At 41.7% G+C, this 27,149-nt stretch overlaps 1 protein-coding gene across 3 annotated transcripts; it reads right to left on the reverse strand.

Annotated features, from left to right (window-relative positions):
• Positions 1-5,013: 5,013 nt before the first annotated feature.
• LOC112251856 (tetraspanin-1) lies at positions 5,014-27,033 on the reverse strand. 3 transcript variants are annotated; one of them, XM_042322417.1, is made up of 8 exons: positions 26,807-27,033; positions 26,452-26,514; positions 15,995-16,201; positions 14,550-14,624; positions 7,732-7,830; positions 6,863-7,006; positions 6,245-6,328; positions 5,014-5,469 (listed from the first exon to the last, which is right to left on the reverse strand). In XM_042322417.1, the coding sequence occupies exons 2-8, from the start codon at positions 26,506-26,508 to the stop codon at positions 5,410-5,412; spliced, it is 726 nt and encodes a 241-aa protein (XP_042178351.1). In that variant the 5' UTR covers positions 26,509-26,514; positions 26,807-27,033; the 3' UTR covers positions 5,014-5,409. The 3 variants fall into 3 exon arrangements, with proteins under 3 accessions (XP_042178351.1, XP_024278555.2, XP_042178352.1); XM_024422787.2 differs by lacking the exon at positions 14,550-14,624; XM_042322418.1 differs by lacking the exon at positions 7,732-7,830.
• Positions 27,034-27,149: the final 116 nt, after the last annotated feature.

The raw sequence follows: 27,149 nt of genomic DNA on the forward strand, positions 1-27,149 counted from the left end.
AAGGGAGCTGCTAACAATTTTGGGATCTTTGATGCGTCTCCTTGACGACAGTTGGATGACATATCAGCCCGGTCTTTGGGTCAACAAACTGGATGAAAAGGATGAAAGCGCAAGAGAGCGGATGGTGTTCAAATCTCCTCCCAATTTTGAAAGTATGAAGTTGACATGATCAGTCCAATCAAAGCTACTGTAGATATAACGTGATTTGACACCATTTTATCTGTGGCCAATGCCCTTGAGCCTTCTTGGATGGGCACTTCTAATGTAACTCCATGGCAGCACCCAGGGGGTTTGAATATTTTTGCTCTACCCTTAGATTTGGCAGTGACGTAGGGTCCCCATGAGTGACAGAACACTGAGCCAATCATGGCTTAACTAGAGAACATTACCATCTCCTACGCTCTGTCTTTTCAACTGGCTGTCCCACCACCACAGAAAGCACTGAGCTAGGCTGAAACACCTGCATTGTGGAGTTACCTTACTCAAGAAAGCAAAACAGAGACCAAGTTTGTATGGAGGCTTTATTAACTTAATGATTATTATTTTGACATTGTTTTCTAAATTTTTTGCAAACTAATATTTGACACGTATTAATTCCAAAATGACATACAAAAAACAAGCTATAGGGCTCAAAACAGTGCCCTGAATGACGGGTCGCAACTGATCTATAGACACATTCATACACACATTTACACACATCTATAGACACATTCATATACACATTTACACACATCTATAGACACATTCATACACACATTTACACACATCTATAGACACATTCATACACACATTTACACACATCTATAGACACATTCATAAACACATTTACACAAATCTATAGACACATTCATAAACACATCTATAGACCCATTCATAAACACATTTACACACATCTATAGACACATTTACACACATCTATAGACCCATTCATAAACACATCTATAGACACATTCATAAACACATTTACACAAATCTATAGACACATTCATAAACACATCTATAGACCCATTCATAAACACATCTACAGACACATTCATAAACACATCTATAGACCCATTCATAAACACATCTATAGACCCATTCATAAACACATCTATAGACACATTCATAAACACATCTATAGACCCATTCATAAACACATCTATAGACCCAATCATACACACATCTATAGACACATTCATAAACACATCTATAGACACATTCATAAACACATCTATAGACCCATTCATAAACACATCTATAGACACATTCATAAACACATTTACACACATCTATAGACACATTCATATACATTCATAAACACATTCACACCTTTATAGACACATTCATACTCACATTCATAGAAACATTTATAGACACATTCATACTCACATCTATAGACTCATTCATACTCACATCTATAGACTCATTCATACTCACATCTATAGACACCTTTATAGACACATTCATACTCACATTTATAGACACATTTATAGACACATTCATACTCACATTTATAGACACATTTATACTCACATTTATAGACACATTTATAGACACATTCATACTCACATTTATAGACACATTTATAGACACATTTATAGACACATTCATACTCACATTTATAGACACATTTATAGACACATTCATACTCACATTTATAGACACATTTATAGACACATTTATAGACACATTCATACTCACATTTATAGACACATTTATAGACACATTCATACTCACATTTATAGACACATTCATACTCACATCTATAGACTCATTCATACTCACATCTATAGACTCATTCATACTCACATCTATAGACACATTCATACTCACATTTATAGACACATTCATACTCACATCTATAGACTCATTCATACTCACATCTATAGACTCATTCATACTCACATCTATAGACACATTCATACTCACATCTATAGACACCTTTATAGACACATTCATACTCATTCATACTCGCATCTATAGACTCGTTCATATTCACATCTATAGACACATTCATACACACATCTATAGACACATTCATACTCACATCTATAGACACATTCATACTCACATTCATACTCACATTCATAAACACATTCATACTCACATTCATAAACACATTCATACTCACATTCAGAAACACATTCATACTCACATCTATAGACTCATTCATACTCACATCTATAGACACATTCATACTCACATCTATAGACACATTCATACTCACATCTATAGACTCATTCATACTCACATTCATAGACACATTATTTGAAACATTCATAGACACATTTATAGACATCTATAGAAACATTCAGACACATTTATAGACACTTCTATGGACACATTAATATATATTCATACACATTCATACTCACATTAATAGACATCTATAGACACATTTATCTCTTATGCAGTTTGGTAGTGGTGTCAGTTGTTCTTGCAGTGTGTGTATTATGGATTGAGGGAATTGTAGTGAAATTCTTCATACCTGTGTGATTAACATAAGTATGTTCATTAATTATAGAAGTGAATCTACAGCAGGCATCACAACATTAATTTATTACTACTAGAATATTCCTAATACATTTTCTTGTTCTTGGTAAGGTTGTTTTCTCCAGCCTCGTCCTTGTATCCAAATTTCCCAGGAGAAGGTGTTGGGTAAACCAACAGAGAGGAGAAGGGAACAGAGTGTGGGCTAGGGAAATGTATGCAAATCCCCTGGATGGTACATTTCCGTAACCACGGTGGTTGACCAAGGACAAACACCTTCCTGTCCTTTGAGTTTTCATCCCTCGCCATCTCAATGATCTCTTAATGGAGACACCCTGTCAGAACCCATAGCCAGACTGTATGTGTGTGTTCATAGCGACATCAGTATCTGTGTGTGTGTGCATTGAACTTGTGTGTGCAAATCTGCATGTACTATGTATAAACTGTATGCCTGTATCTGAATTAGTCTGTCAAGCTGAATGTTCATGTTTGTTCATAATTAAATGTGTGTTTCCCCAGATAAAGACAGTGTTTAGTTTCCTACAGGGCGATTGTTTCTGGCTCTGTGAACACACACTGAAGCTGTCGCTGGATCCGATAGATGAGGGGGTTTTGATTGTGTTTTATTGTAAACACTAATGCGAAACCTGTTCATTTGGCCTGTCTGTCAAGAGCAGTGGGTCCTATCAGAGCCTAGGTTAATGTCGTTTTGACTTATTGAGCATTGAGATGAGCAGTACTCTCTCTAAGCCCCTCGGCGTTGGAGATATAGATTAAATATTGATCGATCACTGGGACTGTAGTCCTCTCTAGAACAAGAGGAGAAGACAGGGTTGGTGTATGAAGGTCTTGTTGAGAGAGAGAGAGAGAGAAAGAGAGAGAGAAAGAGGGGTTGGTGTGTGAGGGTTATCGTTATACATGGGAGGGAATGAGATGATCACAGTTGGTCTGAAATGATGAGAGATTTATCTCTAAATACCTCTGAGGTCTAATTGGCTAGAATGGTATATGGTCTTGCCCCCACCCCTCTCTCCCTGAGCAGTGAGAATACCAGGGTCACTAAAACGGACCGTCAAAGGGGAACAACAACATTTGCTTGGCGTTCAGGGTTTGAACAGGGATTTAAGATGATGATTCCACTAATTCAGATGCAATAGCCAGAGGCATGGTATACGAGGCTTGAACAATACACTATCTCACGCTCTCTCTCCATTCCTCCTTGCTATGTTTCAGAGGCCCCCGATTGGTCAATATTTACTGTAACTTCTGTGAACAGTCTGGTAATAGAACAAAGACTAAAAATGTACAGTATTCCATTCATCTTGACCTTAATTTAACTAGGCAAGTCAGTTAAGAACAATTTCTTATTTTCAATGATGGCCAAAGAACTGCCTCGTTCATGGGCAGAACGACAGGTTTTTACCTTGTCAGCTCGGGGATTCGACCTTGCAACCTTTCGGTTACTAGTCCAACACGCTAACCACTAGGCGTCCTGCCACTCCATCTGCACACAGTACTATTATGTGACACACAGTACAATGCAGTGTGTTGTTGCTCACTGCTCATGTGATATACCTGGGTTTGAATGATCTAAAATCCATAAGACAGTATACACTGAGAGTAGAGAAACATTAAAGACACCTGCTCTTTCCATGACATAGACTGACGGTGAGGAGACAGGTTAAATAAGGATTTTCAAGCCTTGAGACAATTGAGACATGGATTGTATGTGTGCCATTCAGATGGTGAATGAGCAAGACAAAATATTTAAGTGCCTTTGAACGGGGTATGGTAGTAGATGCCAGGCCCACCGGTTTGTGTCAAGAACTGCAACGCTGCTGGGTTTTTCATGCTCAACAGTTTCCAGTGTTCATCAAGTATGGTCCCCTACCCAAATGACATCCAGCCAACTTGACACAACTGTGGGAAGCATTAGAGTCAACATGGGCCAGCATCCCTGTGGAACGCTTTCAACACCTTGTAGAGTCAACATGGGCCAGCATCCCTGTGGAACGCTTTCAACACCTTGTAGAGTCAACATGGGCCAGCATCCCTGTGGAACGCTTTCAACACCTTGTAGAGTCAACATGGGCCAGCATCCCTGTGGAACGCTTTCAACACCTTGTAGAGTCAACATGGGCCAGCATCCCTGTGGAACGCTTTCAACACCTTGTAGAGTCAACATGGGCCAGCATCCCTGTGGAACGCTTTCAACACCTTTGTAGAGTCAACATGGGCCAGCATCCCCGTGGAACGCTTTCAACACCTTGTAGAGTCAACATGGGCCAGCATCCCTGTGGAACGCTTTCAACACCTTTGTAGAGTCAACATGGGCCAGCATCCCTGTGGAACGCTTTCAACACCTTGTAGAGTCAACATGGGCCAGCATCCCTGTGGAACGCTTTCAACACCTTGTAGAGTCAACATGGGCCAGCATCCCTGTGGAACGCTTTCAACACCTTGTAGAGTCAACATGGGCCAGCATCCCTGTGGAACGCTTTCAACACCTTGTAGAGTCCATGCCCCGACAAATTCAGGCTGTTCTGAGGGCAAAAAAGGGTGGGGGTACAACTCAATATTAGGAAGGTGTCCTTGACGTTTTGAACACTTAGTGTATGTAGGAACTTCAAATGTGTGATTTTGTTGTAAAACATCCAGTCATATTGGTAGCTGAAATTTATTGTAAATATAAAGTGTATTTACAGTAGATAAATGTGACATCTAAAATAACATTACACACAATTACAGTACTATGTTTTGGCTTTTGTGTGCTATTAATTAAAAAGATATCTCACTTGATTAGTAAATGTGAAATAATGGATAACTGATATACATTTGTGGATAATAACATCAAGGCAACCTATCAGATATGATGGCACTACAATCACTATTATTAACCTTTCACAGTACATAACAACATCTGTCCAATACAAAGTCTCAGCTGACATTGTTGTCCAAATAGCAGTACAGGTACATGGATACCAACATCGCTGTCACCTAGGAGAGAGAAACTTGTGTTAGGATGATCTAGATTAGAACTACAATAACATGGCTTTAATTACATGTACAGAGCCTTCAGAAAGTATTCACACTTTGTGTCACAACCTGAATTTAAAATGGATTAAATGTAGATTTTGTGTCACTGGCCTACACACAATACCCCATAATGTCAAATGATCAATTATGCTTTTATATAAAAACAAGAAAATAAACATTTGAATTCAGGCTGTAACACAACAAAATGTGGAATAAGTCAAGAGGTATGAATACTTTCTGAAGGCCCTGTAGCAGCTCCTGTATCCAACACTAGCTGTCATTATGGCCGGGAGTTTGTCCTGACACGATGACCTGACCATAGCCACATCTGACTGGACCATAACAGCAAACACTCCCTAGCCCTGGTCCGTACGGTTCCTACATGCACCTACCCTATCGTCTCTTCCTGACTGCTTGTGAATATGCATAAGTCACTTTATAACATTATGATCAGATTGTAGATCAGATTCCTCAAAGCCATAAAACATCTCCACTGGAAGTTCAGTACATACAAATCAACAGCTTTTACTCATCCTGACTAGAGGTCAATAGACAAGGTACACGGTTATACTCCTGCACTGAACAATGCACAGTTACATCTTTTACAGACACTCTTATCCAGAGCAACTTAGAGTATACAATTTTGGTCCCCCCGTGGGAATTGAACCCACGCATCAGAAGTGCCACGCTCTACCAACTGAGCCACACGGGTTCATTTATGACCTGTTGATTTTACCTCTAGCCCTCCGATGCCTACGGCTATTCCACCTACGATGTTGGCATGCTTCTGAAGGGCCTTCAACAGCTGTTTCAAACAGCCCTGGAGAGGAACGTGTACAGAACATGAATTATTAATAGGACAATTGTTGTACATGTCTAAGTGGTTTTAAAACACAAGGTCATTAAAGGCATTGGGTCAGACTTGTTAAACATTTGCATGTGTTTTTCTCTAGATCAAGTGAAGGTTGTTGAAGACGTTTAGTTTATGATACATTTGAGTGTAAACAAGGAGACTTATGGTTGTTCCTGTGGGAAACAGTGTCACTCTGTGGGTGCCTCACCCAGTCTATGGCATGTGTCCCAGATGACACCCTATTTTCTATATGGTGCACTACTTTTGACCAGAGATGATACTGTCTATAATAATATTTTTAAAACAGTGCTAAATAAATAAAAGAAAGTTCTACAAATTGGACTACTTCTTTGTCAGTTTTGTCCTTGTTTGGTTGAGTTTTAAACCATCAGAATGGAGAAAGCCCAATGAACTAATGTTACCATAAGAGTCATGCACTGCTCATGATACATAGAACTTTGATTATTCAGAACAGTGAGCCATTGGCAGCCGTGGTCTCACCTGAACAGCACTGTGCCATGCCTGCTGCTGGCTGCAGGGGGCAGTGTCTAGCTGGCAACAGCTGGGTGGGTAGCTGCCCTCACTCTGCTCAGAGTAGTACGAGTCAGTAAAGTCTGTGTAGTTGGTGAAGCCACAGCAGTTCAGCTTCAAGGACATGGAGAGAAAGAGAGAAAATGTGCGATGTTGTAGCATTCTCTCAGCATTCCCTTGTAACACTGGAGTGACATGCTAACAACAACGTGTTGAAGATGGATGAGCACACTGGCAAGTTTTCACCAAAATAAAGGCATTTCATTTAGTTATTGATTTACTATTCAATAAAAAGCAACACAACATGGACGGTTATGTAACGAACAGCTTTTCTTTGGCATTCTACTTAGGTTATTGATTTGGATTCCTCTGTACTTTCTAGCCTGAAGGCTACTTAAAGATGGTGGCCATGGTCCCAGAGAGGTACGTGATGTATTGACATGCTTTTAGCAGAGAGAGAGGTTCACAAGTCAAGGTCTTTGAATGTATCAAGCATAATAAGGAGAGCTGAGCAATAGCAGAAATGTAGAATTGTGTGCAACTGAAAACACGGTAAGGAACAATACAGAAGCTATACAATACAAAGAGTCAAAGCCATGTCATTACCATTCTAAACTCTTACAGGGTAGAATGTGATTGACATGTGATAGATAGAGCATGACAAACTCAGCAGTTATGGCCCATACCGTATGGGATTAAATATCGCAGATAGGGTTAGTCAGGACTCATGAGGGCTAGCCACAGACTTGGAAGGTTCAGGCTCACCATTGTCTATGAACAACGGCACCTGTCTTGCTCCTGGATAGCGGAGAAATATTGGTGACTTGAGGTAGCCATACCTCGGTCATGGTGCTGTTCCAGATCTTGGTGACCACTGGATCGCTGCCATACTGGTTCTTCAAGACAAGGGTGGCCCATGCTTTAAGAATCCCCTCGGCCTGGAGACCATACACACACACACACACACACCCATACACACAGACAGACAGACAGACACACACGCACACACACACACACACACACACACACACACACACACACACACACACACACACACACACACACACACACACACACACACACACACACACACACACACACACACACACACACACACACACACAGAAAGACACACACACACATGACAATCCCGGGTGCATATACACGCACCGTAGCAAATAGGGCCATTAAGCTCCTAACATCAACGACCTCTACACACACACACACACACACACACACACACACACACACACACACACACACACACACACACACACACACACACACACACACACACACACACACACACACACACACACACACACACACACACTCACTCACTCACTCACTCACTCACTCACTCACTCACTCACTCACTCACTCACTCACTCACTCACACTCACACACACACTAGGTCACTGAACAAACCTACAACATATAGTCTGTTTTTACAGTGTGTACAGCTCAGGCAGTCAGCTATGCATCAATAATGAAATAAATGTCTATCTGAACCAAACAAAGCACCTGGGAAATAAAACCCATAGCCTGTCCCTGAGAAGATGACTGGGACATTTTTCTCCATTTTCTCCTTTGTGATTGTAAGTGGTCACATTTACATATATATTGATGCTCCTGTTTGTCCGGTTAGGACACTTTCTCCCATTGTGTTTCATACCATATTTATTTCATACACAGAGAACATATCTATATAATACAAAGGAATATGTTCATGCCAGAGCTCCTGTTATTGTAGAGAGAGTGAATTCCTATATGACATATAGGCTTGTTTTCTTTCACCTCCCTCCCCCTCCCTCCCTCCCTCCCTCCCTCCCTCCCTCCCTCCCTCCCTCCCTCCCTCCCTCCCTCCCTCCCTCCCTCCCTCCCTCCCTCCCTCCCCCTCCCTCCCTCCTCCCTACCTCCCTCCCTCCCTACCTCCCTACCTCCCTTCCTCCCGCCCTCTTTATTTCTCTACCTCCCTACCTACCTTCCTCACTCTCTCTACCCCCTCCCTCTCTCTCCCTCTCTCTCCCCCTTCTCTCTCTACCTCCCTCAATCTCTTTACCTCTCTACCTCCCTCCCTCTCTTTACCTCTCTACCTCCCTCCCACTCTCTACCTCCCTACCTCCCTTCCTCCCTACCTTTCTTTATCTCTCTACCTCCCTACCTACCTCCCTCCCTCTTGCTACCCCCTCTCTCTCTCCCTCTCTCTCCCCCTTCTCTCTCTACCTCCATACCTCCCCCCACTCTCTACCTCCCTCAATCTCTTTACCTCTCTACCTCCCTACCTCCCTCAATCTCTTTACCTCTCTACCTCCCTACCTCCCTCCCACTCTCTACCTCCCTCAATCTCTTTACCTCTCTACCTCCCTACCTCCCTCCCTCCCTCCCTCCCACTCTCTACCTCCCTCAATCTCTTTACCTCTCTACCTCCATACCTCCCCCCCACTCTCTACCTCCCTCAATCTTTTTACTTCTCTACCTCCCTACCTCCCTCAATCTCTTTACCTCTCTACCTCCCTACCTCCCTCCCACTCTCTACCTCCCTCAATCTCTTTACCTCTCTACCTCCCTACCTCCCTCCCACTCTCTACCTCCCTCAATCTCTTTACCTCTCTACCTCCCTCCCACTCTCTACCTCCCTCCCTCTCTTTACCTCTCTACCTCCCTACCTCCCTCTCTCTCTCTACCTCCCTCCCTTCCTCCCTACCTCCCTTCCACTCTGTGTGTCCCCATTTTTTCCATTTTGATTAATAAGCCCTTGGCATATAGTCACACAAAGACTCAGGGGAGCGAGTGTGTGTGTGTGTTCAGGGAGTAGGGAGAGAGTAGCCTAAGGTGACGTGGAGACATGCTACAATTAAAAGTGCCCCCCAAGAAGCGGGAAGAGGGGCTCAGATCAGAGGGGTTATTACCAGCTAGCTAATTCATCACTGTCACTCTGCCTGCCTGGTTGCCTGCCCTGCGTGCCCCTCGCTACACTGCATTCCCTCACACACACTCACATGCACACATACACACAGGCACACACTCACACATACACTGTGGACAGGAAAAGGGCCTAAACAACCAACACACTGGGCTCTGAGCCAGGAGAGGATAACGTACCGACTGTATCAACTAAACTGTGCAAGGAGAGGAGAGTTGTGGAGGATATTAGGCTATATGCCATTGAGTGTTATTAATCCATCTTCTACATTGTAGAATAATATTGAAGACATCAAAACTATGAAATAACACATGGAATAATGTAGCAACCAAAAAAGCGTTAAACAAATCCATATATATTTTAGATTCTTCAAAGTAGCCACCCTTTGTCTTGATGACAGCTTTGCACACTCTTGGCATTCTCTCAACCAGCTTCACCTGGAATGCTTTTCCAACAGTCTTGAAGGAGTTCCCACATATGCTGAGCACTTGTTGGCTGCTTTTTCTTCACCCTGTGGTCCAACTCATCCCAAACCATCACAATTGGGTTGAGGTCTGGTGATTGTGGAGGCCAGAATCTAAAATCTATTTTGATTTGTTTAACACTTTTTTGGTTACTACATGATTCCACATGTTATTTCACAGTTTTGATGTCTTCACTATTATTTTACAATGTAGAAAATAGTAAAACATAAAGAAAAACCCTTGAATGAGTAGGTGTGTCCAAACTTTTGACTGGCACTGTACATATATAGTTGAAATCGGAAGTTTAAATACACTTAGGTTGGAGTCATTAAAAGTCATTTTTCAACCACTCCACACATTTCTTGTTAACAAACTATAGTTTTGGCAAGTCGGTTAGGACATCTACTTTGTGCGTGACACAAGTAATTTTTCCAACAATTGTTTACAGACAGATTATTTCACTTATAATTCACTGTATCACAATTCCAGTGGGTCAGAAGTTAACATTACAGTTGACTGTGCCATTAAACAGCTTGGAAAATTCCAGAAAATGTCATCATGGCTTTAGAAGCTTCTGATAGGCTAATTGACATCATTTGAGTCAATTGGAGGTGTACCTGTGGATGTTTTTCAAGCACTACCTTCAAACTCAGTGCCTCTTTGCTTGACATCATGGGAAAATCAAAATAAATCAGCCAAGACCTCAGAAAAACAATTGTAGATCTTCACAAGTCTTGTTCATCCTTGGGAGCAATTTCCAAATGCCTGAAGGTACCATGTGTTAAAGCTTGGTCGCAAATGGGTCTTCCAAATGCACATAGACCCCAACCATACTTCCAAAGTTGTGGCAAAATGGCTTAAGGACAACAAAGTCAAGCTATTGGAGTGGCCATCACAAAGCCCTGACCTCAATCCTATATAGAACATGTGTGGGCTGAACTGAAAAAGCATGTGCAAGCAAGGAAGCCTACAAACCTGACTCAGTTACACCAGCTCTGTCAGGAGTGGGCCAACGTTCACCCAGCTTATTGTGGGAAGCTTGTGGAAGGCTACCCAAAACTCTTGACCCAAGTTAAACAATTTAAAGACAATGCTACCAAATACTACTTGAGTGTATGTAAACATCTGACCGACTGGGAATGTGATGAAAGAAATAACATCTGAAATAAATCATTATCTCTACTATTATTCTGACATTTCACGTTCTTAAAATAAAGTGGTGATCCTAACTGACCTAAGACAGGGAATTTTTTACAAGGATTAAATGTCAGGAATTGTGAAAACTGAGTTTAAATGTATTTGGCTAAGGTGTATGTAAACTTCTGACCTCAACTGTATATACTGTTTATATACAATATCTCTTTAAATATAAATCATGAAAAAGTGTTAATTATCTGACATGATTTAATTATAAAAAACAGAGTAAGCTCTATAGCAGAGTAGCTCTTACCGACAGAAACAACCTCTCTGTTATAATCGATCTGTTATTAAGGCCCTGTAGTAACTAGCAGTGTTGGTTTTATCCATCATATAAGCGTCACGTGTCTCCTCTGAATGTCTTTTAGAAGAACTATAAAGCGGTCATATAACGCTTGTATAACGCTCCCTAAAATTGGTTATTAAACCAGAGTTATTGAGATTCCACCGGGTCATGGCCTTTTGGTTAGATTAGGGCGTAGGCCCGATGGGGAAAGGGAGATTTATGTGGTAGATAAAGAAGTAGGAAATAGATCAACACCCTATATGTATTGCCCATTCCATTGTTTCAGGGGTATATTTCGGGGGGTTATTATGTTCATGGATGGCTATGTATATTCCTACCCAATCCATATTAATTATTGCAATGATACTGTGTCATCAAAAGCCGGGGATGGGCAGATGCTCGGAGACTGCCAAATACATTATCGAAATGGCGCTGTTCTTTGTCTAAGTCATTAATTAATAGGATTAATGCTAAAAACAACAGCACAGTAGATTCACTATAAGCATATCGAATTAAGCAACAATGAGAATCTATAATACACGCCTAGGATCTCTTCTGGCCCTCGACGAAGACCCACCAACACACACGCACGCACGCACGCACGCACGCACGCACGCACGCACGCACACACACACACATACACACACACACACACACACACACACACACACACACAATCATGTCAAGATGCAGAAGTTTTCACTAGTTACCACAGTCACAAAGTCAAAATATATTGTATATTGTTTTGTTTTTTTTGGTCCAAATTTAAAGTTAAGGTTGGGCAAAAGGTTAGCAGTGTGGTTAAGGTTAGGGTTAGGCAAAAGGTTAGCAGTGTGGTTAAGGTTAGGCAAAAGGTTAGCAGTGTGGTTAAGGTTAGGGTTAGGCAAAAGGATAGCAGTGTGGTTAAGGTTAGGGTTAGGCAAAAGGTTAGCAGTATGGTTAAGGTTAGGGATAGGTTTAAATCAGATTTATAAAAATAGAAATGAGGACTTTTGAGTAACTTTGATGATTATTTTCCAGGTTTTTGTGTTTGGAATGACACCGTTACTACGGGAGATGATGCTGTCATAGAATGACTAGGCCTATTACCCATAATGCTAATTGACTGGAAATTCCAAATCAACTGCGCTGCTGTGCTTATAGTCTGACGGGCCCACGTGTAAAATCTTAAACATCTCATCATGACCCGCTTCCCTGTTTTCCCCAACACTTACAAGTAATCCACAAATGCCTTCAAATAATGCTGTCAAATTAAGTAAGGTATATAACAAGTCAAATAAGCTCTTGGCCTAAAACTTAGGGAACAAACGTGAGCTGGTAGACATTGGAGAGGTGGAAATTACAGTTACACGCTTGGATGTGGTCACATCGGTGCGAGTTACAAATTTTAGCTGGTCACTTTACTCAAAACATTCTATTTTTGGAGCAGCTAAAACCATGATTTGATCAAACGGTAACATCCTGATTCCTGCATCAAGGTGTTTTCCCTGCTGCCCCTGTTTCTCTCTGTGCCCCCCCGAGTAGACTAGATGAAGAGAAGGGGAGGTAGAGAAAAACGAATTTGCACAAAGCTGGCTGTACTGTGTTACGTCTACTATATGAGACCGGATTGGCTGGAAAAATAAGTAGGCTACTGTTGTGGTTTTGTTTTCGAGTTTCCCCTTCCTCAGTGATTAGCCCCAAGTGAATTCGCCTACAGTATATGATAGCCTGTTCTCAAAAAGATGTAAGAAAATGTATCTCTACTGAACAGAATAGACAGAAATTCTGGAACCCTATTTTGACAGTACATTTATAGCAACAGCAGCCTAATTGTCAACCCAAAATTTATGCCAATCACTGGTTTACGTGTTTTGCATCAAAATGTCTTTATTTTGCATTCCTGCTTGGACATGTGGGATGAAACAACGCATTTCTTGAATAAATCTAAGTCTGGAGCATTCCTATACTGTTTTTTAAATATATATAGACAACATGGGGCCAACATTGAATTTGAAAGAGAAAGCAAGTGCCATGATCCCACAGGAAATAGGCCGATGGGAGTTTTTTAAATGCACCAGATTTGAGAATAATGGTATATCCAGAGACCAAAATGCAGAACAGATAAACACATTTTTGATTTGCAGGAGGAGAGAATTTCGTTAAATAAAATGATTCATTTCCAATGATTTACCGTCCGAAAGGACAGGGTGTCCCGCTAGTATTTTACTGAACGGGACAGGAGAAAGAGCAGGAGCGGGACCTATATATGTAAATAGTCTGTTTTGCATATAAAATGCTTTAACTTCAATATTCCAGAGTAATAAATTGCTCAAAGTGAGAGGCGTCGCACACAGCCCCAGGCAATCTGGGAGTCATTAAAGGGTCAAATGGACTGAAGTGGACATAAAGCCCAGTAATTCAATGATGGCCGGGCTATGAAGGAAAATTTACATGGAGATAAAAATCGAGAATGGGAGTGAAAGCTGGAGCAAGAGAGGGAGGAGGGGGAGGGAGAGAGAGACATAAGGAGAGATGATACAAAGAGAGAGAGAAAGAGAGAGAGAGGGAGTTTCGAGTCAGAGCTGGAGAGAGAGAGGGAGGAGGGGGAGGGAGAGAGAGACATAAGGAGAGATGATACAAAAGAGAGAGAAAGAGAGAGAGGGGAGTTTCGAGTCAGAGCTGGAGAGAGAGAGGGAGGAGGGGGAGGGAGAGAGAGACATAAGGAGAGATGATACAAAGAGAGAGAGAAAGAGAGAGAGAGGGAGTTTCGAGTCAGAGCTGGAGAGAGAGAGGGAGACTTACAAATGAAGAGTAGGCGAGGGCCACCGTTCCGGCTGCCACTTCAGCGATGAAAATAATCAGGATGATGGAGAAAAACTTAGTAGAACAAGACAAAGAAAAAGGACTTGGCTTTAGATTAGAGGAGCTGACTGCAACCTCAACCACAACCATAACACAACCACAAGTTCACAAAATAACACAGCTATAACACAACCACAAGTTCACCAAACAACCATAACACAACCATAACACAACCACAAGTTCACAAAATAACACAGCTATAACACAACCACAAGTTCACCAAACAACCATAACACAACCACAAGTTCACAAAATAACACAGCTATAACACAACCACAAGTTCACCAAACAACCATAACACAACCATAAGTTCACAAAATAACACAGCTATAACACAACCACAAGTTCACAAACACAACCATTAGTTCACAAACACAACCATTACACAACCATAACACAACCACAAGTTCACAAACACAACCATTACACAACCATAACACAACCACAAGTTCACAAACACACCCATAACACAACCACAAGTTCACAAACACAACCATTACACAACCATAACACAACCACAAGTTCGCAAACCAACCACTACACCATACCACAACACACAAATACAATACAACTGCAACAACTAAACAAACCCTATCCAACCACAACAACTAAACAACCCCTGTCCAACCCCTGTCCAACCACAACAACTAAACAACAACTAAACAACCCCTATCCAACCACAACACAACTCCTACACTCCTCAGGGCTTCGTAATCAGCCTTTGTCCTGTCATGTTATTGTAAAGGCCCTTCGATAAAGGACAGCTAACCGTTGATTAGACAAAGGAGAACAGGGAAGTGGTTTAATGTGAACGCTGAAACAAGCGATAAGCATCTTCTCCTGGCTGTGAGCTGTAAACAGTAATGTATCCTATATGGATTACTATCCGTTAGAATCTATCAGTCTGAGTAATGAACGACTTAGTATGTGATGGTGCTTATGGGGAAAATGTCCGAGCTGTGCTACTCATTATTAATTAAATGGACTCGTGGGGTAGTTAGCCACAGTGTTAATGAACATTAACGCCCCCTCTTCAGGACTACACTGGAGAAAGATAGTCCATCATGAATATGGTACCTTGTTTTGTGAACTGTGTATATAGATTCATTGCAAGTGTGGAGAAGTGGGTATGTTAAGTCTATAATACGGTCATGAATGATATACTGCAGATATAGTTAATAATGTACATTATGGTTTTGGAGTTATGTTGAGTTAACAGTTAGAGTAAGTTAATTGGCTGTGTTCAGCATAGCAGTTAGTGTACGTTAATTGGCTGTGTTCAGCATAGCAGTTAGAGTAAGTTAATTGGCTGTGTTCAGCATAGCAGTTAGTGTAAGTTAATTGGCTGTCTTCAACAGTGGGCCTGTACTCTGGACTGTACCTACCAGTAGCAGCAGACACTTGCTCCCCTTGTGGGCTCCACAGCAGCCCAGTACACCCAGTAGAACCAGCACTCCTCCAATAGCGATGCAGAAGAAGCACACATTGACAAACTGCGTGTCGAGGGTGGAGAAGGGACTCAGCACCTGTAGGAACAAACCCTTATCCACACGCACCCAAATCCCCACACCCAGCAGGGTCAGACCCCCCAGCTGGAAACACACACGCACACACGCACGCACACACACACACACATACACACACACACACACACACGTACACACGGGATACACATAGGTCAATACACACAAAGACACTTGCAACCCACAAGGTTTCTTGGTTCCTTGAGATGTGTATAGGCAGTGTGCCCTTCCCTGGTCACTCCATAGCCACACCCACAGTCACTTAGTTAAATAAAGGTTCAATTAAAAAAATACAAAATAAAACCAATGGCTACTTCCTAGTTTGAATGAAATAGGAAGTGAGTGTGTTAGGAAGAGGGAAGCCATGTCGACTACATGTTGTGGTCGGAAAAGTTTGGTAACTAGGAAACTGTTTATAGTTTAAAAGCCTAGTTTTCTCACTCTATACAAATTATAACACTCTTAAAGACTTGTTTAAAGGATTTTGTATCGATTGTCGAGAGAAGTTTTCTCTGCGGACCAAAGTTTGGAAGGCTATTGCTAGGGTCTACAACTGAGCTTGTAAAATCAATCCTTATTTCATTTCATACGGCTGGATTATCTGTATTTTGTAGCTTTTTGGGGGGGGATTTCTTGCCTTGTTTTGGGACTGAACTGAATTTCACATTTACTTTTATTAGAGAACAAAGACAATGTTGCTGAACTAAAACACCACTTGATTTAGCAGTTTTATCCGCTAGGTCAACAGCTCTTTCATGAGGTAATAAGTGTGTTGTGTCACTACCCTATCCTACCTCTGTACGACACCACCACATCATCTGCTGTGTAGCTCTTTCCTGGTGTCAATGACCTAAAGCACCCCCTTTGGCCTCATGGGTGGAATGTTATTAATATTTTTCATAATTTCATAATTAATAAAGATATATATATATATAATTTTATTTTAAATAATGACGAACATCCAGTGTTTCTATGTCAAACAGTTTTGTTATATTTCAGTCTTCTGGGATGTATACTGAACAAAAATATAAATGCAACATGGAACAATTTCAACGAATTTACTGAGTTAGAGTTCAGCCAGGCCCACCCACTTGGGAGCCAGGACCAGCCAATCAGAATGTTTTTTCCTCACAAAGGGGCTTTATTACAGACAGAAATACTCCTCAGTTTCATCAGCTTTCCGGGTGGCTGGTCCCAGATGATCCCGCAGGTGAAGAAGTCAGATGTGGGGGTCCTGGGTTGGTACAGCAATTAACATTGAAATCTCTGGCAACAGCTCTGGTGGACATTCCTGCAGTCAGCATGCCAATTGCACGCTCCCTCAAAACTTGAGACATTTATGGCATCGTGTGACAAAACTGCACTTTTTAGAGTAGCTTTTTTTGGTCCCAAGCACAAGGTGCACCTGTGTAATGATCATGCTGTTTAATCAGCTTCTTGAAATGCCACACCTGTCAGGTGGATGGATTATATTGACAGAAATGCTCACTAACAGGGATGTAAACACATTTGTGCACAACATTTGAGAGAAATAAGCTTTTTGTGCATATGGAACATTTCTGGGATATTTTATTTCAGCTCATGTTGCGTTTATATTTTTATGTATTTTTATGTTGCGTTTATATACATTATCGAAATGTCAGTGTTCTTTATCTAGGAAATTAATGAATATGATTAATGCTAAAAACAAACAGCACAATGTATCTGACATGGTACAGGTGTCTTATTTGTTTAAGCCCATAACCATGTGTGTGAGGTGTATACTTTTGTTTGAAAGTAGATTTGTTTAAGACTCCCAAGAACCACTCTGTGGGACCCTGATTTAGCCCACTGCAGTCAAAAGGTTAAGAGGGGGTCAGGGAGAGCGGAAGATTAATTTATTTTGTCAGCCCAAGGCTTCTGTTATATACCAGCCGAAGAGAACTTGGCCTCTTGTTACCTTTCCTAAAGGAAACACTGCCCTTTCCCCATGACCCCTTTTCTCTCTCCACCAATACCAGACAGCTCAATAGACAGGGATCCACTTCGTGATCATCTTGACCTGTTCTCTCTGTGTGACCTGCAGAAGTCAACCATGGAATTATATCTGGATTATCATGTAATGGAGGGATCGTCAGGAGGTATCTATCTATTTTCTGATTGGCCAGGAGGAGAACGTTATATTTCTACTCGGCTCTGCCTGATGATGTCATAGGACTGCTGGAGAACCAACTCTAGCTCTTTAGGTATAATCTGGAACTCTGGTCTAGCTCTCAACAAATGTTATTTTATGTACACATGTAGATACCTACTTCACACATTGATTCACGTAATGGAATCAATATGGGGCAATGCGAGGCATTGGAAAACCTCCCTGGTCTTTGTGGTTGAATCTGTGTTTGAAATTCACTTCTTGACAGAGGGACTTTACAGATAATTGAATGTGTTGGGTACAGAGACGAGGTCATCATTCAAAAATCATGTTAAAGACTATTATTGCACTCAGAGTGAGTCCATATAACTTATTACATGACTTGTTAGGCACATTTTTACTATTTTTACTTCTTTAGGCTTGCAACTATTTAGGCTCACCATAACACAGAGGTTGAATACTTATTTACTGAAGACATTTAAGATTTTCATTTTTTATTTATTTGTAAACATTTCTAAAAACATAATTCCACTTTGAAATGATGGGGTGTTGTGTGTAGGCCAGTGTCAATACGTAAATCTCAATTTAATACATTTTACATTCAGACTGTATCACAACAAAATGTGGGAAATAGTCAAGGGGTGTGAATACTTTCTGAAGGCACTATACTGAACTGAATTATACCAAACGCCTGGTCTGACAGATCTAATGTTTTGCTTTACCGTTGGATCTCATCTGCACTCTCTCTCCCTCTCGCTCTCTCTCTCTCTCTCTCTCTCTTGCTCTCTCTCTCTCTCTCTTTCGCTCTCTCTCTCTCTCTCTCTCTCTCGCTCTCTCTCCCTCTCTCTCTCGCTCTCTCTCTCTCTCTCTCTTTCGCTCTCTCTCTCTCTCTCTCGCTCTCTCTCTCTCTCTCGCTCTCTCTCTCTCTCTCTCTTGCTCTCTCTCTCTCTCTCTTTCGCTCTCTCTCTCTCTCTCTCTCGCTCTCTCTCTCTCTCTCTCTCTTCTTTCTTTCTCTGTAGGTCAGATCAGTGAGAGAGTGGGTGGATGTCAGACTATGCTATTCCTTGTCTCCTCTCCACAGAACAGAAAGCATCTGAAACCTGATATTGTCTGTCGTCTCCAATCAGAGCTATGTCAGTCATATACAGGAGGCCTTCTGCTTTCTGTCAGCTGCACATGAAACTAGGCCTGCCAGTCTGTCTGCCTGCCACCATCCTCCCCATCAGCCCTGATGTCTTCCACATGAGAATAATTTCCCCCTGTATTCCTCTCCTCTCCTCCCCTCTTCCCCCTCTCCTTTCTCCTCAGGGTATCTTGTCTTTTATTTCTTCCTCCACCTGTTCTCAGTGATGAACGCCCTGCTCGGTAAATGTGATACGACAACCATATTCCCCCTAACTCCTTGTCTGGCAGCGTTTTCCCTCTGCCTGATCTAATTGTGGTTGGCTTTCTCTTTTATTTTTTTGCAGGCTAATGCGGTAGATGGAATGCCACCTGCCTGGGATGCCCTGTCAGACACCATGAGACCTGTCATAGATCACATAGAAATCAGGTTAGGACTAGAGGTCAACTGGGTAAATGGGATAGGTGAGTACAATATGGAAGGGACAAATGAAAGATATTAGGGCTGGAGGGATTGAATAGGAGACTTCCGAACAGAGCCATATAGGCCTCTGGAGAGGGGGAGGGGTGAATGGATGAATGAATACTGTTGGAAATGCATTCCAGCTGAAGCTGGTTGAGAGAATGTCAAGAGTGTGCAAAGCTGTCATCAAGGCAAAGCGTGGATACTTTGAAGAATCTCAAATAGCCTCCCGGGTAGCGCAGTGGTTAAGGGTGCTGTACTGCAGCGCCAGCTGTGCCATCACAGTCCCTGGGTTTGCGCCCAGGCTCTGTCGTAACCGGCCGCGACCGGGAGGTCTGTGGGGCGACGCACAATTGGCCTAGCGTCGTCCGGGTTAGGGAGGGCTTGGTCGGTAAGGATGTCTTTGTCTCATCGCGCACCAGCGACTCCTGTGGCGGGCTGGGTGCAGTGCGCGCTAACCAAGGTTGCCAGGTGCACGGTGTTTCCTCCGACACATTGGTGCGGCTGGCTTCCGGGTTGGATGCGCGCTGTGTTAAGAAGCAGTACGGCTGGTTGGGTTGTGTATCGGAAGACGCATGACTTTCAACCTTCGTCTCTCCCGAGCCCGTACGGGAGTTGTAGCGATGAGACAAGATAGTAGCTACTACAACAATTGGATACCATGAAATTGGGGAGAAAAAAGGGGTAAAATATATATTTTTTTTTAAAGAATCTCAAATATAAAATACATTTCGATTTATTTAACACTTTTTTGGTTACTACATGATTCCATGTGTAATTTTATAGTTTGATGTCTTCACTATTATTTTACAATGTAGAAAATAGTAAAAATAAAGAAAAACACTTGAATGAGTAGGTGTGTCCAAACTTTTGACTGGTGCCATTATACCATTTTTTTCTTCTGTTTTCCATGATATTTTAGCATTAATACGTGTCACATATCAGTTTGCAAACAATGTAAAATAATAATAATAATAATAATTATGATATTACTTGAGTCAATAAAGCCTTCATACAATCATGGCCTCTTTTTTGCTTTCTTGAGTTAGGCAGCTACAAAATGCAGGTGTTTCAGCCTAGCTCATTGCTCTCTATGGTGGTGGGGAAGCCAGCAGAAAATACAGAGCGTTGGGGTTGAAAATGTTCTCTAGTTGCGTCGTGATTGGCTCAGTGTTCTGTCACTCATGGTGACACTACGTCACCGCCAAATCTAAGGGTAGAGCTCAAAAAGCAACCCCATTGGGTGCTGCCATAGAGTTACAATAGAAGTGCCCATCCATGAAGGCTCAAGGTCATTGGCCACAGATACAAGGATGTCAAATCACATTATATCTACAGTAGCTTTGATTGGACTTTCAAAATCGTAGACAGCAAGCTAACAGCCATCATCATTAATCAAGTCAACAATCTAGTGGCAAATCCTTTTTAATCCATGTCATATGAAGATAAATAATTAAGAGAAATTATAGATAAAACGTATCGGTGCTCATCAGCCATTGGACAAAAACATTACACAACAAGTTAGAAATCACAAATTCAACAATGAGTGGTTGGGAAGGAATCTGTGGTTAACTGCAAGCATTGCACAGCAATCATTAGCCTACTATTCAGTGGAGTGGGTGTGTGGTCCCAAGTCTGGGTCTCTTTTCCAAGCTTGAAAGGATAAACATTCAACATTGGCCATGCTGTCAATCCAGCATGACTTCTGCCGAGCTCAAGACAACTGGAATCTCAGAACTGGGAAATCTGACTTCAGTGAGTTCAAAACAACTAGGAACTCTGAAAAAACAAGCTCCGACTGGGAAAACAAGTTTTGAACAGTCATCCAACTTGTCGGGAACTTGGGCTTCTTGCTAAAGCTCCGACCTGAAGATCACTGACGTCATCATGATTCAACCTTGTTTTTTTCCCAAATTCCCAGTTGTCTTGAAAAGCACCATAAATCCAGAGAATGCCAAGAACAGCCCATGTTCTGAATTCTGTTGCTATACATTTCAAAGCGCTGAACAAATAGTTATATTGACAATGTCTGTCCTAGCTCGCACATTATTGTCTAAATCCAAAATATCCGCTTGTCATCCCCTTATGCCATAGTTTGTACATCTCAAGTGTCAGTTGAAACCACGTTTAAGCAAGTCAGTCATATCAGCTATGTTTTTTTAAAGGCAGTAAATGAGGCTGAATGAACTGTTGACAGACAAGGCTCTGCTGAAAGCCAGGTGTAGCAGTGGTAAGTTGTTGGGACTGCTTTTGGGACTCCGTTGTAGGACAGTTATATGTAGGCCTGAACAGTTTGTGGGCACCGTTTGCCACTGTTATAGTGCCATTAATATATTGTTTAGTGTTGTGTCGTGTAGGGTCTTTGCTGGCATGCATCCCACAAAAATTGAGTGGAGTTTGCTCCACCAAGATGTACATTCTCAAATCGTCACTGGTTGTGTTACAGCCTGAATTCAAAATGGATTCAACATTTTTATTTTCTCACCCATCTACACATAATACCCAATAATGACAGTGAAAAAATATTTTTGAAAATCTATTTTCCATAAGTATTTACACCCTCGAGTCAAAACTTTGTAAAGCTCCTTTGGCGGTGATTACAGCTGTGTGTCTTTCTGGGTGAGTCTCTAAGAGCTTTGCACATCTGGATTGTACAATATTTGCTCATTTATTATTGAAAAAGTATTCAAGCTCTGTCAAATTGGTTGTTGATCATTGCTAGACAGCCATTTTCAGGACTTGCCATAGATTTTTAAACCGATATAGGTAAAAACTGTAACTAGGCCACTCAGGAACATTCAATGTTGTCTTGGTAAGCAACTCCCATGTAGATATGGCCTTGTGTTTTAGGTTATTGTCCTGCTGAAAGGTGAATTCTTCTCCCAGGTGTCTGATGGGAAACAGACTGAACTGGGTTTTCCTCTAGGATTTTGCCTGTGCTTACAGGTGTATTTAATTTATTTATCCTGAAAACCTCCCTAGAGGTTTTCTTTATCCCTTATATGAAGAGTGGTACTAAGTGATGTGTTGTGTTGGATTTTCCCAAAACATAACGCTTTCTATTCAGGACAAAAACGTACACAACGTACGTTGTTGCAGTATTTGTATTTTGTATTTGTATTTTATAAGGATCCACACCATATCCCCAGTATTACTTAAGTGCCTTGTTGCAAACAGGATGCATGGTTTTGTTTTATTTTTTATTCTGTGCAGGCTTCCTTTTTTCATTCTGTCATTTAGGTTAATATTGTGGAGTAACTACAATTTTTTATTTATTTTTTATTTCACCTTTATTTAACCAGGTAAGCTAGTTGAGAACAAGTTCTCATTTGCAACTGCGACCTGGCCAAGATAAAGCATAGCAGTTCGACACATACAACAACACAGAGTTGCACATGGAATGAACAAAACATACAGTCAATAATACAGTAGAACAAAATAAAACAAAGTCTATATACAGTGAGTGCAAATTAGGTCAAATAAGGGAGTTATAAGGCAATAAATATGCCAATAAATAGGCCATGGTGGTGAAGTAATTACAGTATGGCAATTAAACACTTGAATGGTAGATGTGCAAAAGATGGATGTGCAAGTAGAGATACTGTGGTGCTAAAGGAGCAAAATAAATAAATACAGTATGGGGATGAGGTAGATAGATGGGCTGTATACAGATGGGCTATGAACAGGTGCAGTGATCTGTGAGCTGCTCTGACAGCTGGTTCTTAAAGCTAGTGAGGGAGATGGGAATCTCCAGCTTCAGTTATTTTTGCAGTTCGTTCCAGTCAGTGGCAGCAGAGAACTGGATGGAAAGGTGACCAAAGGAGGAATTGGCTTTGGGGGTGATCAGTGAGATATACCTGCTGGAGCGAGTGCTACGAGTGGGTGCTGCTATGGTGACCAGCGAGTTGAGATAGAGCGGAGCTTTACCTAGCAGATACTTGTAGATAACCTGTAGCCAGTGGGTTTGGCGACGAGTATGAAGCGAGGGCCAGCCAACGAGAGCGTATAGGTCGCAGTGGTGAGTAGTGTATGGGGCTTTGGTGGCAAAACGGATGGCACTGTGATAGACTACATCCAGTTTGCTGAGTAGAGTGTTGGAGGCTATTATATAGATGACATCGCCGAAGTCGAGGATCGGTATGATGGTCAGTTTTACAAGGGTATGTTTGGCAGCATGAGTGAAGGAAGCTTTGTTGCAAAATAGGAAGCCAATTCTAGATTTAATTTTTGATTGGAGATGCTTAATGTGAGTCTGGAAGGAGAGTTTACAGTCTAGCCAGACACCTAGGTATTTGTAGTTATCCACGCATTCTAAGTCAGAGCCGTCCGGAGTAGTGATGCTGGATGGGCGGGCAGGTGCGGGCAATGATCGGTTGAATAGCATGCATTTAGTTTTATTTGCGTTTAAGAGCAGTTGGAGGCCACGGAAGGAGTGTTGTATGGCATTGAAGCTTGTCTGGAGGTTAGTTAACAAAGTGTCCAAAGAAGGACCAGAAGTATACAGAATGGTGTCGTCTGCGTAGAGGTGGATCAAAGAATCACCAGCAGCAAGAGCGACATCATTGATGTATACAGAGAAGAGAGTCTGCCCGAGAATTGAACCCTGTGGCACCCCCATAGAGACTGCCAGAGGTCCGGACAACAGGCCCTCCGATTTGACACACTGAGCTCTATCAGAGTAGTTGGTGAACCAGGCGAAGCAATCATTTGAGAAACCAAGGCTGTTGAGTCTGCCAATAAGAATGAGGTGATTGACAGAGTCGAAAGCCTTGGCCAAGTCGATGCATACAGCTGCACAGTAATGTCTCTTATCGATGGCGGTTATGATATCGTTAACGACCTTGAGCGTGGCTGAGGTGCACCTATGACCAGCTCGGAAACCAGATTGCATAGCGGAGAAGGTACGATGTGATTTAAAATGGTCAGTAATCTGTTTGTTAACTTGGCTTTTGAAGACCTTCGAGATGCAGGGTAGGATAGATATAAGTCTGTAGCAGTTCGGGTCTAGAGTGTCTCCCCCTTTGAAGAGGGGGATGACCGCGGCAGCTTTCCAATCTTTGGGAATCCCAGACGATACGAAAGAGAGATTGAACAGGCTAGTAATAGGGGTTGCAACAATTTCGGCAGATCATTTTAGAAAGAGAGGGTCCAGATTGTCTAGCCCGGCTGATTTGTCGGGGTCCAGATTTTGCAGCTCTTTCAGAACATCAGCTATCTGGATATGGGTGAAGGAGAAATGGTGGGGGCTTGCGCGGGTTGCTGTGGAGGGTGCCAACAACAATGTTGTTGAACCATGCTCAGTCTTCTCATATCACAACCATTAAACTCTAACTGTTTTAAAATCACCATTGGCCTCATGGTGAAATCCCTGAGCAATGTCCTTGCTCTCCGGCAACTGAGTTAGGAAGGACGTCTGCATCTTTGTGGTGACTGGGTGTATTGATACACCATCCAAAGCCTAATTAATAACTTCACCATATTCAAAGGGATACTCAGCGTCTGCTTTATTATTATTTATTTTTTTACACATCTACCAATCGGTGCCGTTCTTTGTGAGGCATTGAAAAACCACCCTGGTCTTTGTGGTTGAATCTGTGCTTGAAATGCACTACTCTATTGAGGGACCTTACAGATAATTGCATACGTGGTGTACAGAGATGAGGTAGTCATTCTAAAATAATTTTAAACACTTTTATTGAACACAGAATGAGTCCATGCAATTTACAATGCAATTTGTTGAGCAAATTTGTTGAGCAAAAACTTATTTAGGCTTGCCATAACAAAGGGGTTGAATATTTGACTCAAGACATTTCATCTTTTCATTTTGTATTAATTTGTAAAAAATTCTACAAACAAAATTCTACTTTGTCGTTATGGGGTAATGTGTGTAGATCAGTTGCACAAAATCTCAACATAATCCATTTTAAATTCAGGCTGTACCACAGCAAAATGTGGAATAAATCGAAGCGTGTGAACAGGCACTGAGATAGAGCATTATGACCTTGTCAAAAGACTGCATCTAACTGTTCTTCCCAGATCCAGATAAGCATAACATGACTTTATTATAACATGATAGTGTATCATATTGTATGGTGTAGCTTTATAAATAACTTGGCTCAGGCACTAATGAAAACCCAGTAGAAAAGGACTTACACTTCAACGGTCATTTAAACGGGAGAAGCGAGATGTAATGAAAATTCAGCTTACCAACGCCAAAGTCCCCCTCCATTTCACAAACATCATTAGTTGTAAACGCTAGTCGGAAAACGTAGGTAGCAAAATTAGAGAGTTTAAAGTTAATGACATGAGAACTGCTGAGAGAGAGACAGAGAGAGAGAGACTTAAGAGTTTAATTTTAGCTTCCGCTCAGTGATTTGTGGTATTTGTGTAACATCGTTGGTATGTTGTTGAGTTAATGGTATTGAGGGAGAGGTGAGGGACGAGAGAAAATACTTTTCTATGCATTAAAAGCATTTCTTTGTTGTTTCATACACACAGGACTCATAAAGATTTAATGCAATAAATTAACAAATGCAATTACTCTGCCCTCGCTTGCCCCCCCCCCCGCGTGCATGTCTGCAATCAAAAGGGAAACATACTCACAAGGATAAGCAAGTTGGACAAGACCATCATAAATTTGAAGAATGTGAAGCATGCCATTTTAATCTGTAATAAAGAGAACATAAATGATTCCGCTGCTTACTTCTCCCTACCTCTCTCTCCCACTCACACACTCAATGAGCTTCTAAAATGAATATATTAATACATTCTGGTCCCTCTCCCGCCATTTAAAATCACTCGCTGTGAAATGATTGTGCCAACAATGCATACTGGTGATCAAAAGCTAGTTGAACACAAACAGAGAGAGACCAAAGTAGTCAGACACAGATTTAACAGGCTCAACAACAGCAACACAGTATTGTATCTTTCTACAGTAATCTTAACATATGAAACCCACCTGCGTTGTAGAGACGGCCTGTGTGCCTTAAAGAGTTAGACTCAGAAGATGACTGCTACCAGTGTGGTGTCTTTTAGGTCCCAGAGAGATGGTTCTCCGGCAGACCAGGGTTCTCTTCAGTACTGCAGAGGATCCTTTAGAAAGAAACAAAGGATCCAGGTGTTCAGAACAGGTAACTGTGGGCGTGTGTGTGAATCGAGTCTATGATTGGTGAGTGAGTGATGGTGTCTGTGATCAGGTATACCAGTACAGGGTGACTTGTACTGCTGTGTCAGAGTGAGGAGGAATACTCTGATGCCCTCAGGGTGGACTGGGTGTGGCCAGGACAGGGACAGGTGACTCT

This window comes from Oncorhynchus tshawytscha, linkage group LG05, assembly GCF_018296145.1.
Source record: "Oncorhynchus tshawytscha isolate Ot180627B linkage group LG05, Otsh_v2.0, whole genome shotgun sequence".
NCBI classification, from domain to species: Eukaryota; Metazoa; Chordata; class Actinopteri; order Salmoniformes; family Salmonidae; genus Oncorhynchus; species Oncorhynchus tshawytscha.